The 14,515-nt window shown below is 48.5% G+C and overlaps 2 protein-coding genes and 1 long non-coding RNA gene across 3 annotated transcripts in view; 2 read left to right on the forward strand and 1 right to left on the reverse strand.

Moving 5' to 3' along the window:
* TOP1 (DNA topoisomerase I) overlaps positions 1–1,942 on the forward strand; it is a 97,267-nt gene extending 95,325 nt beyond the window's left edge. Inside the window, exon 21 of the mRNA XM_002747564.6 lies at positions 653–1,942. Coding sequence (XP_002747610.1) covers positions 653–755 — 103 coding nt within the window. The 3' untranslated portion in view covers positions 756–1,942. The remainder of the gene's footprint in view (positions 1–652) is intronic.
* Positions 1,943–8,907: 6,965 nt separating this feature from the next.
* LOC118153601 (uncharacterized) lies at positions 8,908–12,555 on the reverse strand. The gene is made up of 3 exons (XR_008481294.2): positions 12,140–12,555; positions 11,431–11,665; positions 8,908–9,065 (listed from the first exon to the last, which is right to left on the reverse strand). It is a non-coding gene; the product is annotated as an uncharacterized LOC118153601 (long non-coding RNA).
* A 106-nt stretch (positions 12,556–12,661) lies between these two features.
* The window catches only part of PLCG1 (phospholipase C gamma 1), a 40,905-nt gene continuing 39,051 nt past the window's right edge, over positions 12,662–14,515 (forward strand). Inside the window, exons 1-2 of the mRNA XM_035298621.3 lie at positions 12,662–12,726; positions 13,210–13,539. Of these exons, the coding sequence (XP_035154512.1) occupies positions 13,323–13,539 (217 nt within the window). The 5' untranslated portion in view covers positions 12,662–12,726; positions 13,210–13,322. The remainder of the gene's footprint in view (positions 12,727–13,209; positions 13,540–14,515) is intronic.

Consider the following 14,515-nt stretch of genomic DNA (forward strand, 5'->3'; position numbering starts at 1 on the left):
TAATTTTTTTGCAGTTGAAGGTAGGAACAAGAGATAAAAACAAAGATGAGAATACAAACAGAGAGGTAGAGGGACCTATAACAAAGGCATATAAATATTGGGGTCTCTGTGTGTCACACTGGAAACAAGTGGCTTTGTTTTGGAAGATGTTGAGTTTGCCCTGTTAAGTTCCAGGCATAGGTGGAGATATCCTCCCCTAGGGCACTTGCTAGTCCAGGCCAAAGGTTCCACATAGCTCTTTTGTACCTCTTTCTGCTCATTTTGCCTTGTTTGGTGTTAGAGGTGTGATTAGTTCTTGAAAGGCTATATAGTATAGTGGTTAATAATACAGAGAAAAACTGTTTGGGTTCAAATTTCAGGTCACATATCAGCTAGCTGTGTGAGAAAATAAGTAAATTACCTAACGTCTCCGCCTCAGTGTCTTCATCTGGCCCTTTTTCACTTGTACATCTGCAGAATCACCTACTTTAGAGATCACCGTCAAGATTAAATGAGTTGATCACATGAAACCCTTAGAACATGGTTGGTGCACCATTAATTTGCATTCTCACTAGACAGATGTGAAAGAGAAGATGGCACATGAGACCCCAGGCCTCAGATCTGGGCCATTGCTGAGTCACACTAATCCTCCTTATTTCTCCTTTATTTGCAGGTGCAAGAAGTGGGGTGTCCCAATTGAGAAGATTTACAACAAAACCCAGAGGGAAAAGTTTGCCTGGGCCATTGACATGGCTGATGAAGACTACGAGTTTTAGCCAGTCTCAAGGGGCAGAGTTCTGTGAAAAGAACAGTGTGGTTTGGGAAAGATGGATAAACTGAGCCTCGCTTGCCCTCGTTTCCGGGGGAGAGAGGCAGCAAGTCTTAACAAACCAACATCTTTGCGAAAAGATAAACCTGGAGATATTATAAGGGAGAGCTGAGCCAGTTGTCCTATGGACAACTTATTTAAAAATATTTCAGATATCAAAATTCTAGCTGTATGATTTGTTTTGAATTTTGTTTTTATTTTCAAGAGGGAAAGTGGATGGGAATTTGTCAGCGTTCTACAAGGCAAATTCACTGTTTCACTGAAATGTTTGGATTCTCTTAGCTACTGTATGCAAAGTCCGATTATATTGGTGCGTTTTTACAGTTAGGGTTTTGCAATAACTTCTATATTTTAATAGAAATAAATTCCTAAACTCCCTCCCCTCTCCCCCATTTCAGGAATTTAAAATTAAATAGAAAAAAAAAACCCAGCGCACCTGTTAGAGTCGTCACTCTTTATTGTCATGGGGATCAATTTTCATTAAACTTGAAGCAGTCGTGGCATTGGCAGTGTTTTGGTTCAGACACCTGTTCACAGAAAAGCATGATGGGAAAATATTTCCTGACTTGAGTGTTCCTTTTTAAATGTGAATTTTTATTTCTTTTTAATTATTTTAAAATATTTAAACCTTTTTCTTGATCTTAAAGATCGTGTAGATTGGGGTTGGGGAGGGATGACGGGCGAGTGAGTTTAAGGATAATGAAATAATCAGTGACTGAAACCATTTTCCCATCATCCTTTGTTCTGAGCATTCGCTGTACCCTTTAAGATAGCCATCTTTTTCTTTTTAACCCTAATCTTTCACTTGAAAGATTTTATTGTATAAAAAGTTCCACAGGTCAATAAATTCAGAGGAAAATGAGTATTTGGTCCAAAAAAAAGGAAAAATAATCAAGATTTTAGGGCTTTTATTTTTTCTTTTGTAATTGTGTAAAAAATGGAAAAAACAAAAAGCAGAATTTTAATGTGAAGACATTTTTTGCTATAATCATTAGTTTTAGAAGCATTGTTAGTTTAGTGTGTGTGCAGAGTCCATTTCCCACATCTTTCCTCAAGTATCTTCTATTTTTATCATGAATTCCCTTTTAATCAACTGTAGGTTATTTAAAATAAATTCCTACAACTTAACGGAAACTTAAGTGTCCGCCTCTTTGTTACGAAGGGCCTCAGGGCAGAGTTGGGACTGGGACTTAGTGTGGGATGAGGTCTCACCACTCAGGTCAGCAAGAGTAGATTCCCCCAGGAGCAGATGAGGCAGGACCTGGCCTGGAAAGGGGTGTGCCTGTCCTGCTGCTGTGGATGTCGGTTGAAGGGGATCCAAAGTCCATATCCTTAGATAAAGACAAGGAAAGAAAGAAAGGTGCAGAAAATCCACAGTAAGAGGTGGAATGCAAAGACAGTATCAGAGGCCTAGCGTAGGTAAGGTTTATTGAGCAAGATGTTGCAGCTATATTTGAGAGTCAAATTTTTTGAGAGCTTTCCATGTGTACTGGCCGGAATCAGAAGGGAGCGGCTTTGGGTTTGCTCATGTGGCTAAACTTAAAATCAGAATGGGGAGAATTAAGAGTACCAGATTCTAGAAGCCCCTTCCCAGGTGGAATGCAAACTACTCCCTGCATTGACTGCTTAAGAAAGAGGCATTGTGATCTTTGACCACTTTCTGGTGCTCCAGATACTCTAGCTGGCTGTGGTCTCTAAAAAAGTTGTTCCTTTGCTCATCCTAACTTAAAGCTAAGTCTGGAATTTGGAATGAAAGGTGAGGTCTCTAGGTTAAATGGACTACAGGTAGCAGGAAGGCCAGAAGCGTCAGAATTAGTAAATTAATGGAAGGGCCCTGGGCCCTCCAGCTTGTTAGCATGAGCAGGTGTCTTTGGGGAGGCAAACTCATGGTCTCTGTTCTCCCTGGGGCTGGGGGCAGGGCTGGTTACTAGGCCCACAATAAAGAATCCTGGAGGTCCTTGGCAGCCTGTATTTTAGCCAGTGAAAGAGGCAATATTCATCCCAGGGAATAAAGGGGGCTATGTAGCCATCACTGCTTTGGAGCAAGGGACTCCAGCCAGGTGTTTTTGAAATCTCTGTTGAGGTAGCTGGACCACTAAATGTACGGAATACAACAGAGAGGCTCTTTTGGTACCCATTTAATATACTGGCTGGTTGGGTAAGTAGGTAGGTGATAAGTGGACCTCAGATGCCACAGCTAGGGGACAAACTTTAGTCTACAACTAGAAGTCAGGTAAGGTGGCCTTGCAGGCAGAAGACCTTGCTGATGATCAGGAAGTAATGTCTACCTCTCTGGCAAGGACCTCCCTTGCAAGTCTGAGGGCAGATGCTGGGCAGCAAGAGGCTGGTCAGCACAACTGAGAAGGGCATCCTAGACAGTGGCAGCAGGCCTGGGAGACCAAAGCCAGAGAATGGGGAAGCTGACCTGGCCACTGGGGATGAGAAAAGAGGCTGAATAGGTAGGTGGGGACCTTGAAGGATGCTTGCACCAGGAGTCCAGAGTAAACTTACCCCCTTGCCTAGTCCGGTAGGTTTTATTTCCAGCCACGTCCAAGAATAGGCCAGATGAGCAGGGTTTGAGAAACTCCCTCCCATCAGGCCTTTGTATGATGCCTGAGTTTGGCGTGGGCAAAGAGCTTCCACGTGCTCCCCAAGCCAGATACCTGTGTGCAGACTTGGCTCCTCTCTTCCCTTATCTCACCTTCACCTCCCACCCCCCATATCTGGCCAGCAAGTCCTGTCTGTCCATTCTCCCTGCCAAAAGCTGTCAAATTTCAGGCTCTGCTACATTAAAATATGGAGAAAAAAAGAAAAAAAAAAACTTGACAATCCTCAGCCCTTTCCAGCCACTACCTCTTTTTTCCCAAACAAGCACCTGCAATGAGTCATCTACACCATCCAGTCATTCCCCCACCCACTGTAATTAGCTTCTGTCCCATCAGCCTGCAATTCCTTCTCTTCACTCTAACCACTCTCACCAATGACTAAGTGACCAAGCCAATACATGGGCTGTCCATTCTGCATCTCACACTCTTTGTGGCACTGGATACTGTTGACCACTCTTTCCACCATTTTGAGGATACAAAGATTTTTAGTAACTTTGCTGTGTGGTGCAACTGTCAACCATAAATCAATTTTAGGACATTTTCATCTCCCTGGAAGATCCTTCATGCTCATTTACAATTAACCCACATTCCCACTCACAGCCTCCACTAACCTTTCTAAATTTACATTCTAAACATTTTGTGTACATGGAATCATTCGATATGTGATCCCTCCCTGCTCAAAACACTTCTCTCTGATTTTCACAATGCCATCCTCTCCTGGTTTTACTCCTGTCCCTATCAGGCTTTTTCTAAGTCACCTCTTCTATCAGGTCCTGATTGCCATGATTCTTACCTCACTCAGTATAGCTGATTTCATTTGCACCTAAAGGTGATGACTCCTCTTTCCTTCTAGCCTAGAGCCCTTTCTGAGCTCCAGACACATTGTCAACTACATCTCTGCAAGACATGCCCATGGGCACCTAAGTCTGTGCGTCTTGGGAACTGAGCTTAGTACCTACCACCCCAAGCCTGTTGGGCCTGGGCTTCACAGCTCAGTGAAGGGCACCACATCCACTCTGTCCCCCAATCCAGAAATGAGGATGGCCACCATCCTTCATTCCTTTCATTTCCACACTCAGTAAATTACTCCAAAATCATCTCCTAAATACCATATATAGTACATATCTATTTATAATAGAAAATACTATAGGTATTTTCCCTGCCCAAAAAAATAATTTTTTTTCTGAGAAAATTTTACTCCTTAGAAAATCCTCAAATAATGAGACGCTGTCAACTTGTTTTGAAACAAAAAGCACTTTTTAGAGAAAACACATTGCCCTAAAATGACCTCAGTCCAGCCAGTTTTGGATGCTTATAAGTAGTCCCCTGATAAAACTCAGTGTTAAGGAGAGAAGAAATTTAACATAGACTTAGTAATTATTTCTCACAATTCCAAGAATTCCATGTACGCCAGCCTCTTAAAGATCACTAAATAGCAAAACTTTAGATTTTATAATTTTACTGTGTATATGTGTGTATGAGTGTGTAAATATATATACACAATTTTTTTCCCCCCTGAGATAGTCTCACTCTGTCACCCAGGCTGGAGTGCAATGGCGTGGTCTCAGCTCACTGCAACCTCCACCTCCCAGGTTCAAGAGATTCTCCTGCTTCAGCCTCCTGAGTAGCTGGGACTATAAGTGTGTGACACCACGTGCAGTTAATTTTGGTATTTTTAGTAGAGATGGAGGTTTCACCATGTTGGCCAGGCTGGTGATCTGCCCACCTTGGCCTCCCAAAGTGCTGGGATTACAGGAGTGAGCCACTGCGCCCAACCACAAATGTTTTTAAATAAGTCTTAGGCCAGGAGTGGTGGTTCTTGTAATCACAGCAGTTTGGGAGGCCAAGGCAGAAAGATCACTTGAACCTGGGAGCCCAAGGATGCAGTAAGCTGTGACTGCACCACAGTAATCCAGCTTGAGAGTGAATACACACACACACACACACACACACACACACACACACACACGTCTTTTAGAAAAACAGATAGTAATGGATAGCATGATAGAGTTGAGATGAGATTTGGGTCAAAATACTATGGGAAGGGATAGTGGGTAGAATTTGGCATGAAACACGAGTGGCCACCAATTCATTATTGAAGCTAGATGATGGGTACATGGGCGTTCACTATACTCTTATACACATTTGAGAATTTTTTCTTTTTGAGACAGTCTTGCTTTGTGGCCCAGGCTGGAGTGCAGTGACACAGTATCGACTCACTATAACCTCTGACTCCCATGTTCAAACGATTCTCCTGCCTTAGCCTGCTGAGTAGCTGGGGTTACAGGCATGTGCCACCATGTCCAGCTAATTTTTTGTATTTTTAGTAGAGAAGGGATGTCATCACATTGGCCAGGCTGCTCTTGAACTTCTGACCTCAGGTTATCCACCCACCTCATCCTCCCAAAGTGCTGGGATTTCAGGCATAAGCCATTGCACCTGGCCCAGCCACCATACCAGGCCAAGATTTTTCTTAAAAAAATGTTTATTTAGACACAGGGTCTTATCTCTGTTGCCCAGGCTGGAGTACACTGGTGTGATCATAGCTCACCTCAGCCTCAAACTCCTGGGCTCAAACAATCCTTCAACTTCCTGAAGAGCTGGAACTACAGGTGCATGACACCATGCCCAGCTAATTTTTTTATTTTTATATTTTTACAGACAAAGTCTCACTATGTTGCCCAGGCTGGTCTCCAACTGTTGGGCTCAAGCAGTCTTCCTGCTGCAGCCTCCCCAGATGCTGAGATTACAGGTGTGAGCTACTATGCCCAGGAGAGATTTTTCATAAAATGCTTAAAGCAATACAGTAACTGGTTATTTTGAAGATTATTAATATATATCTATGGAGGAAATCGGGGGGAAAGCAATGTTTTATGTTATACTAAAAGGTAATTACGCTTAGGTTACAATTTTCAGTGATAACATCATATTACTAATTCATAAAGTATTCTCTTTGCTGCAACGTGGATAAATCTTAGTAACATGCTGAATATAGACAAGAATACATACTGTATGATTCCATGTATGTGAAATTCCAGAATAGACAAGACTCATCTGTAGTGACAAAGTCAGTCAGTGATTGCTAGATGGGAAGGAGATTGACTGCAAAGGGGCACCAGGAAACATTTTGGGGTGATGGAAATATTCTCTATCTTGATTGGGTGGAAGTTACATGAGGGTATACATTTGTCAAAGCACAAATTTTACACTTAAAAATGGATGTATTTTATATGTGAATTATTCCTCAACAAAAATGATTTTTTAAGTAAAACATTTAAGTAAAAAAAGTTGTTTGCTCTCTCAAACAACTTAGAAGGGAGGAAAAGTGATGATGTGCTTTGAGAGATTATATTAGATGACTCAAAAAGCAACTCATGGTGAAAATACATAGAAATCCAAGACTCATGTAAAAAGTTGAATATAATTTATTACTGAAAATAGAGAAAAATCAATATTTGTGAATCAATATATTGGTTTAAATGTGTGATTTAAAGTATGTACATGTAACTAAATAAACTGTTGTATGTGGACATTTGCATCTCTAAAACTGTTTCTATTTTAGTTGCCAAAAAAAAAAAAAAACACACAAAACAACTTGAAAATGAGTGCAGTGGCTCACGCCTGTAATCCCAGCACTTTGGAAGGCTGAGGCGGGCAGCTCAGAAGGTCAGGAGATCGAGACCATCCTGTCTAACACAGTGAAACCTCGTCTCTACTAAAAATAGAAAAATTAGCTGGGCATAGTAGCTCGTGCCTGTAATCCCAGCTACTCAGGAGGCTGAGGCAAGAGAATCACTTGAACCAGGGAGTGGGAGGTTGCAGTGAGCCAAGATGGAGCCACTGCACTCCAGCCTAGGGACAGAGTGAGACTCCATCTCAAACAAAAAAAAGAAAATGAGTGTCTTATATCTGGAGTGGCTATTTCTTTCAGGCATGTACAGTCTCTCACTTTGCTCTATCCCCACAGCCACTATCAGGTCTCAATAAAGCCAAATGTCCCTTCCCAGTGCTCCAGGGGTCCCCATCACACTGAGTTTTCATGGTCTGTTGGCATTTCTGTACCCCACTGCTAGAGTGGGAACTTGGTCTGACTCAGCTGTGCTGTATTAGTGCTTGTGCTCTAAAGGAGGCATTGGTGAAGCATGCTGCAAGGAGGAGAGAAACAGGAAAAAGCAAGTCTGTCCTGGCCTGGGCCAGGGGCTAGCAAGGGTTTTCCCCTTCTCTTCCTTTATTGCCATATGTCACCTCAGTGATATGATCACAGTGTCCCTGCCACCCCCCAGAAGAAGGTACATCTGCAGCCCACTGGAGAACCTCAACATCTGGGTCCCACTATGGGGGCCAATTAGCAGAGAGACAGCAAGGTCAATGGAGAGAGCAGTCCCTGGAAGCAGCCGAGCTAGGTATGATTTTGCTTTGAGAGAACACAGGAGGCTCTTGCAGGACAGAAAATACATCCCAGGTGAGGAGGAAAGCAGGTGGACATGACCTAAGAAGTGTGAGACCTGATGACTAAATTGGAGCCACAGATAGATTTAAGGGCCGGGGGTCAGGAGCCTAAACAGCAGGTTGTGGGTGGAGTTCAAGGTGCACTGAGATTAGTTCTTAGGGAGTAGTACTGGCTGTGTGATGAGGTGCAGGCTGGCTCACAAACCCAGAGGAGGGGCTGTTCAGATGTCTAACACGAGAAACAGTAAAAATTAAAGAATGGTTTAAAGAAAAAGGACAATGTTTTACAGGTGGATTGAATTAGACACTGCAAGACTATAAATCTGCTCCCTTCGAATGTGAGAAGGGCTTCATTGAGCTAGACTTTTATATTATGCCTTCGATATTCACTCAAGGCTGTTACAAGGAAACAGCATCAGCATTTGCTATTCATCAGTTGTGAACATAATCCACTATTTCAATCAAATAAGTATCCAGGTGAGAAACTTTTTATAATTAGCCCCAGAAAATTTTTTTGCCCCAAGGAACCAATTAACAGAATAGAAAGAGTTGTTTTGGCTACCAAGAAACTCAGCCATGTTTAATTCTCAGTCACATCAGCTACGTTAACCCATAAACTATATTACAGTCCTCCTTATAATTTCATCTCCTGTTTCTATATTTTGTTCTCTATTTTTAAGTACTCAAACTTTTTTAAAGGGCTGAAAAAGAATACATTTGTGATAGACATAGCAAGTGCCACCCAGATCCCTTTCAAGGAAGGACTTGTTGACCCAACTATTGGGAGAGTGGTCAGCAGAAAATCTTCAGCTGTCAGCCCCTGGAAGGTTACCTTGGCTGCAGAGAGCCCTCTGGCCCAGGCTGGGCTCTTCCCAGGGCCCTTCCAGGCTAGTGGCAGACAGCAGAGATCCTGGGGGTTGGCTGAGACTGCCATCAGGCCTGCGTCTCAGTTTAGTTTTCCCTGTGCCCATTCCTGTTTCTTTCCAGTACCTCCCAGAGTATTGATCCCAGGGGCACTCCTTAATAAATGTGCTGTACACTAACCTGTCACAGAGTCCGAGTCCAAAGAACCCAATCTGTGACAGATAAAAAGATTCGGGAGGCTGAGGCAGGAGAATCGCTTGAACTCGGAAGGCAGAGGTTGCAGTGAGTCAAGGTCGCGCCGTTGCACTCCAGCCTGGGCAACAAGAGAGAAACTCCGTCTCAAAAAAAAAAAAAAGAGAAAACATATCAGGTAGGGGTATTTTACAAGGGGAGAGGATATACAATAAAGTGTTCACACATACACGGCAAGCAAAACAGCATTGACTCTGGGGCCAGACTACCTGGGTTTGAATCCTGCCCTTTAGCTCTGTGCCTCAGTTTTTTCATCTGGAAAATGGGGATAATAAGAGCACTTATAGGGCTGTAATGAGGAAGAAATTAGACAATGTGGATAAAGCAGTTCCTTAGTGTTTACTATATGCCAACCACTGTTCTAAGTGGTCATTTAATAAACAGCTGTGAGGCCAAACCCACAGGGCCAGAGGGGCAGTTGGGCCGAGACTCTCCCCAGACTCTGGGCACAGGCACAAGTACGGCGTAGACCCGGGTATGTCGAAGCATGAGTGTTCACAGAAATAGGCCCGAGCAGGGCTAGCCTGGGTGACATCACAAGCGTGTCCCTTGTGTGGGTGCTGGGCTGCTCCTCCCAGACAGCGCAGCAGCACGTATTGCCAGTCACACCCACGCATCCATATATATGCTGAGCTGGGGGAAGCCCACACAGACCACACCCTCTGTGTGCCCTGTTTTTCTTGAATCTCCTTTGGTGGAAGGAGGCACCTGAGACCTGGGATGCTGGCCCAGAATTCCAGGAGGAAATGGGCCCTGTTCCCTGATTACAGGCCTGGCAACAGGCTGAAAACTCAAGCTCTTGTTGGCAGGGATTTCTTGAGACCGTGGAGGTCCAGCTCCAGAGGCAAAAGTAAAAGCAAGGAAACCTTACACTGCATGTTGGAAGCTCCCCAAAAAATGGAGAAACAGATTTTAAAAGTGCATCACAGCCCACAGGCTGCCCAAGTCAGCACAGGAAGCTCGATGAGGGCTGCAGCACTTAGGGGGTGCCCCCTGGAAAAAACAGGATCAGACAGCCAGAGAGGGACCCCATACAGCCCCTGCCCACCTTCCTGGATCATCACTCCCTATCTCCTCCTAAGTCAGGAAACTCTAGCTTTCTTTGTAACCCTAAATTCAACAACCTCTTCCTGGCCTCAGGGCCTTTGTATGTGCTATTACCTCTGCTTGTAACATTCATTTCTCCAACCCACTTTAATAATTCACATTGCCATCCACTCACTTCCTTTAGGCCTGCTGAGTTCTGAAGGGATCTCTCTAATGTTTTTTCTCCTAGCCCTCATCACAATTGTCTTTTTTTTTTCTTGAGACAGAGTTTTGCCCTTGTTGCCCAGGCCGGAGTGCAATGGCGTGATCTCGGCTCACTGCAACCTCCACCTCCCAGGTTCAAGGGATTCTCCTGCCTCAGCCTCCCCAGCAGTTGGGCTTACAGGTGCCCACCACCACGCCTGGCTAATTTTTGTATTTTTGGTAAAAACGGGGTTTCACCATATTGGCCAGGCTGGTCTCCAACTCCTGACCTCATGAGCTGCCCACCTTGGCCTCCCAAAGTGCTGAGGTTACAGGCTTGAGCCACCACTCCTGGCTTCACAATTGTCTTTACTTAACAGAGTGTTTGTTTAATGTCTGAACTCTCGGAGAGCTGGCGCTGGGTCTCTCTCGTGCTCCTAACTCATGTTGTCAATGCCCAACACCGGGAAGAGCAGGGTCCACAGAACTTTAAGCCTAGGCCAGTCTAAGCCACACTCTGTGAGCACTTACATTCTGCTAGATTCCCTGTGCCCAAGGCCAGCGGTGGGCATGCCTCCCCTCATCCATGCTGATGAGCCAGCTAGCCTCCATGCCCACTGACTACTGGCCACCATCAGGACTTACCTAAGCCAGTGGATCTACTGTGAGGCAGAAAACTCATGGAGTCAGGCTGACTTGGGTTCTAATTCCCACCTGTTAGTTATGTGGCTTTGGGAAAAGTTGTAGAACTTCTATGACTCTGTTTCCTCACCAGTAAATTGGGGACCATCCCTCCTGATTAGAGGATAATTATGAGGATCAGGTGTGACCACACGTGCATGCCTTCAGCACCCAGCGAGGCACGTGGTCAACGCTAGCTCCCACCTGTCCCCATAAAGGCCTGCCACTAGGTGGCAGTTCATCTCAGCTACCCAACAGCTCCTTATGCCACGGAAGCTGGCTAGGACAGTGTCTCCATGTCATGCTGAATTCTGAGCTTCTTAGAGGACGAACTTGAGGAAATCAACAGAACACACAGGTTGCCACTACAGCAAGACAAAGTCAGAGACAGCAGCCCCAGGTCACTATCCAGCTGGGTGGGTTGCCTGAGCACACAGTCTTACACACTTAGAAACTCCAGTCTAGTCCTACCATCTCACCAATCCCAGGAAGCCTGGCTCTTTCTCTGGCATCAGCTGGAAGCTCTGTTGGGCTTCTCACCTCTGAAATGCAGTAAGTTGTCCTGCTGCGTCTGGCAGCCGACCCACTGCCTGGCTCAACGTGTCAGACAGGCTCCACCGTGACCGTGGGTGTCCTCAATTTTGGTGGTGCTGACAGGAGTAGATAGATTGCAGGGAGGGGTGAGTTTCAAGAATGGCTTCAGAAAGACAGAGTACGAATTATTCCATAACCAGAAAAAGGCCTTGTGGCTGGAGACTGGAGAGTGAAGGGTCACCTGTGAGAGATGAAACCGATCCTATAGAACCTGCTGGGCCAAGCAGGGAGTGTGGATTTTAGGTGCAATGGGAATTCATGGAGGGTTTTAGGCTGGATGTAGCAGACCATGATTTAATTTCATTTAAAAATTTTAAAGCATGGAGAATAGATCCAGGCAAGACCAAACAGAATAAATAGTCTGGGTGACAGGAGATAGGGCCTTCAGCTTGTGGGTTGAGTGAACAAGTCATGATGGATTGGAGGTGAGGGAGAGAGATGAATCAAAGTTATCTGCAAGGTTTTTGGCCTTGCAACGTAGAGGGGTTTAGCACCACGTTCTGATAAAGTGAAGACTATGGAAGGAACCTTTAGGGAGGGAAGGTCAGTCGCCTAAGCGGGGATGTGGAACGTAGGGGAGCCACAGGTTTGAAGTCATCGGTGCCTTTGTGGTGGGTAAAGTCAGGGGAAAGGTCAGGTAGCCTTGGGATCTGACCTAGCACTGAGTACAGAGGAACAGAAGCTTCTGAGATCGATGGGCAGCGGCCACAGGAAGGGAAAGCAAGGCGGGGAAAATAAAAGTTCAGGAGAGCATTTGCAGGAGGGACGCTGTGAGGTAGGGTCTGAGCCCGCGCCCCGGATCGGACCCAAGTCCTGCTCGTGGGGACTGAGCGTGAGTGGGGCGAGCAGCGGCCCATGCGAGGGACAGACACCAAGGCCCTGGGAGCTGCAGGTCAGGCCGCTTAACAGCGCGGCCGCGGACCTAAAGGCCCTACAAGAGGTGCTCACGCTTGGGGGGAACTCTCTGAACGAGAGGACCATTGAAGGACACCCTGGCAGCAGAGACGAAACAGACAGACGTGGGGTCAGGTCGTCGCAAGAGCGGCCTGCGGGCCAGCCCCGCACTACCAGGGGGAGGGGGCGGGACAGGCTGGCTGTCCATCAGTGCCCGCGGCCAATCCGCAGGCGGCCCCGCCCCCGCCCCTCCCAGGAGAGGGCGCGCGGAGGACCCGCCGCCGCCGCCGCCGCCGCCGCGGGTGTGAGCGGCCCGGCCTGTCTCCCTTCGCTAGGAAGCCCGCCCAGGTAACTGGGTTTGGCCAGGCATGCCCGGGGAGTGCGTCACCCCCTCACGTCCCGTCCCGGTCGCTGCATGGGCGGTGTTCGGGACGCGGGGGTTGCGTCTGTGCAGAACCGCGGGCTGGCGGCCGCCCGTGCGAGTGCGCCTGACTGACGCGCCGACCGCGGGGCCTGCGGCCTGTGGGCGGGGCTGCCGTGCGTGACGGGGTCGGTCGTGGCCGCCGAGCTGTGTCCCGGGCCGCGTGAGGAAGCCCTGCGGGACTGAGGGCTGGGTGGGTCGACCGGGAACGGCGCGCGCTCCCGTCGCCATCGTGCCCCCGTCCCTGCCTGCGGCCTGTCTGGGGGTCCCGGAGCGCAGGCGCGGCGGGCCGGCGGGCGGGGGTCCTCCCCACGGGTGCGCGGGCGCCTTTGTTCCCGGCGGCTAGCCGGGCGGAGCCTCAGGGCCGCCCCGCCCCGCCGCGCTCAGGCCCCGCCCCTGTCCGCCTGCAGGAGCTGCCGCCGGGTCCCGCTCGTCGGCTGCCTCAGCCTCTGCCCCAACCTCTGCTGCCGCCTGCTCCCGGGCCGTCCCGGCCTGCGCCGCTGCCGCCCCCAGCGTCAGAGCCATGGCGGGCGCCGCGTCCCCCTGCGCCAACGGCTGCGGGCCCAGCGCGCCCTCGGACGCCGAGGTGCTGCACCTCTGCCGCAGCCTCGAGGTGGGCACCGTCATGACTTTGTTCTACTCTAAGAAGTCGCAGCGACCCGAGCGGAAGACCTTCCAGGTCAAGCTGGAGACGCGCCAGATCACGTGGAGCCGGGGCGTCGACAAGATCGAGGGGGCCAGTAAGTGCGCCCCCTTCCCGCCTGGGCCCGCCGCGAGCGGAGGTGGTAGGGGCCGGGCCCGTCTGTCCGCGCTCGGGTCGGCCGCCCGGGAGACTTGGGCAAACTTTCCGGCTCTCATCCACTCCCTCCGGGCCCCGCCCCCGCTTCGTCTCGGGTGGTCACTGGGGGCGGGGGGCATCCGGGTCCTCGGTCACCTGACAGGACACCCCCTCTCCCAGCTGGGGGGAGTGTTCCAGGCACTTTGTCCTGAGGCCTAAAAATCCTCGGGGGCTGGAGACCCGCGGTGCCGACGTCAGGTCCCCCAACCACTGGGAGTGGTGGCGGCGTCGGCGAGGGGAGCCAAGGCAGCGGCCCCCACCCAGCCGGGGAACTTGGGGCCTGACCAGACAGTCCCCGTCCACCACTCTTTCTCCAGAAAGAGCAGTCTGTGAAACTGGGCCCCCAGGCTGGGCTGTTATTTGCAAAGGAACTTTTGGGTTTCCTAAGTAGAACTTAGGCAGATGTTGGGGGAAGGGCTGGTCTTGGAGCAGAGCCCGGCCTACTCATCTCCCTCTGGGGGAGAGGGAGGAAGGTGGTCTTGTTTGGTTTGGAGAAACCTGAGAGAAGGCAGTGGCTGGTTTATTGTTATTGTTATTGTTATTGTTATTTGCTGCTACTTTTGTCCCAAAGCTGAGTTTTGGAGGCCTGTGTGGGTGGGCAGACACCCAAAGCCAGAGCAGGGACTCCCCTTGCCCTGGGAAGCACATTCCCAGGAGATGAGCCCCGTAAAGGCCTGCCCCAGTGCCTTGGAGTCAGGTACTCTTCTCAAGAGTGCAGCCAGTTTGGAGTCTAGCCCTTTGTCCTCTGTCCGGTGGCATCAGGGAGCTGGAGCTCTTGGTTTCCTGCCTTTTCGCCTTCCCAGGCCTGAGCTTGGCTGCTTTAGCGCTGGCCTCTAGTGGGAGGAGGGAATTGGGGGATTGTGAAAAACCCCAGATTT

The sequence above is a fragment of the Callithrix jacchus genome, chromosome 5, assembly GCF_049354715.1.
Source record: "Callithrix jacchus isolate 240 chromosome 5, calJac240_pri, whole genome shotgun sequence".
NCBI lineage: Eukaryota > Metazoa > Chordata > Mammalia > Primates > Cebidae > Callithrix > Callithrix jacchus.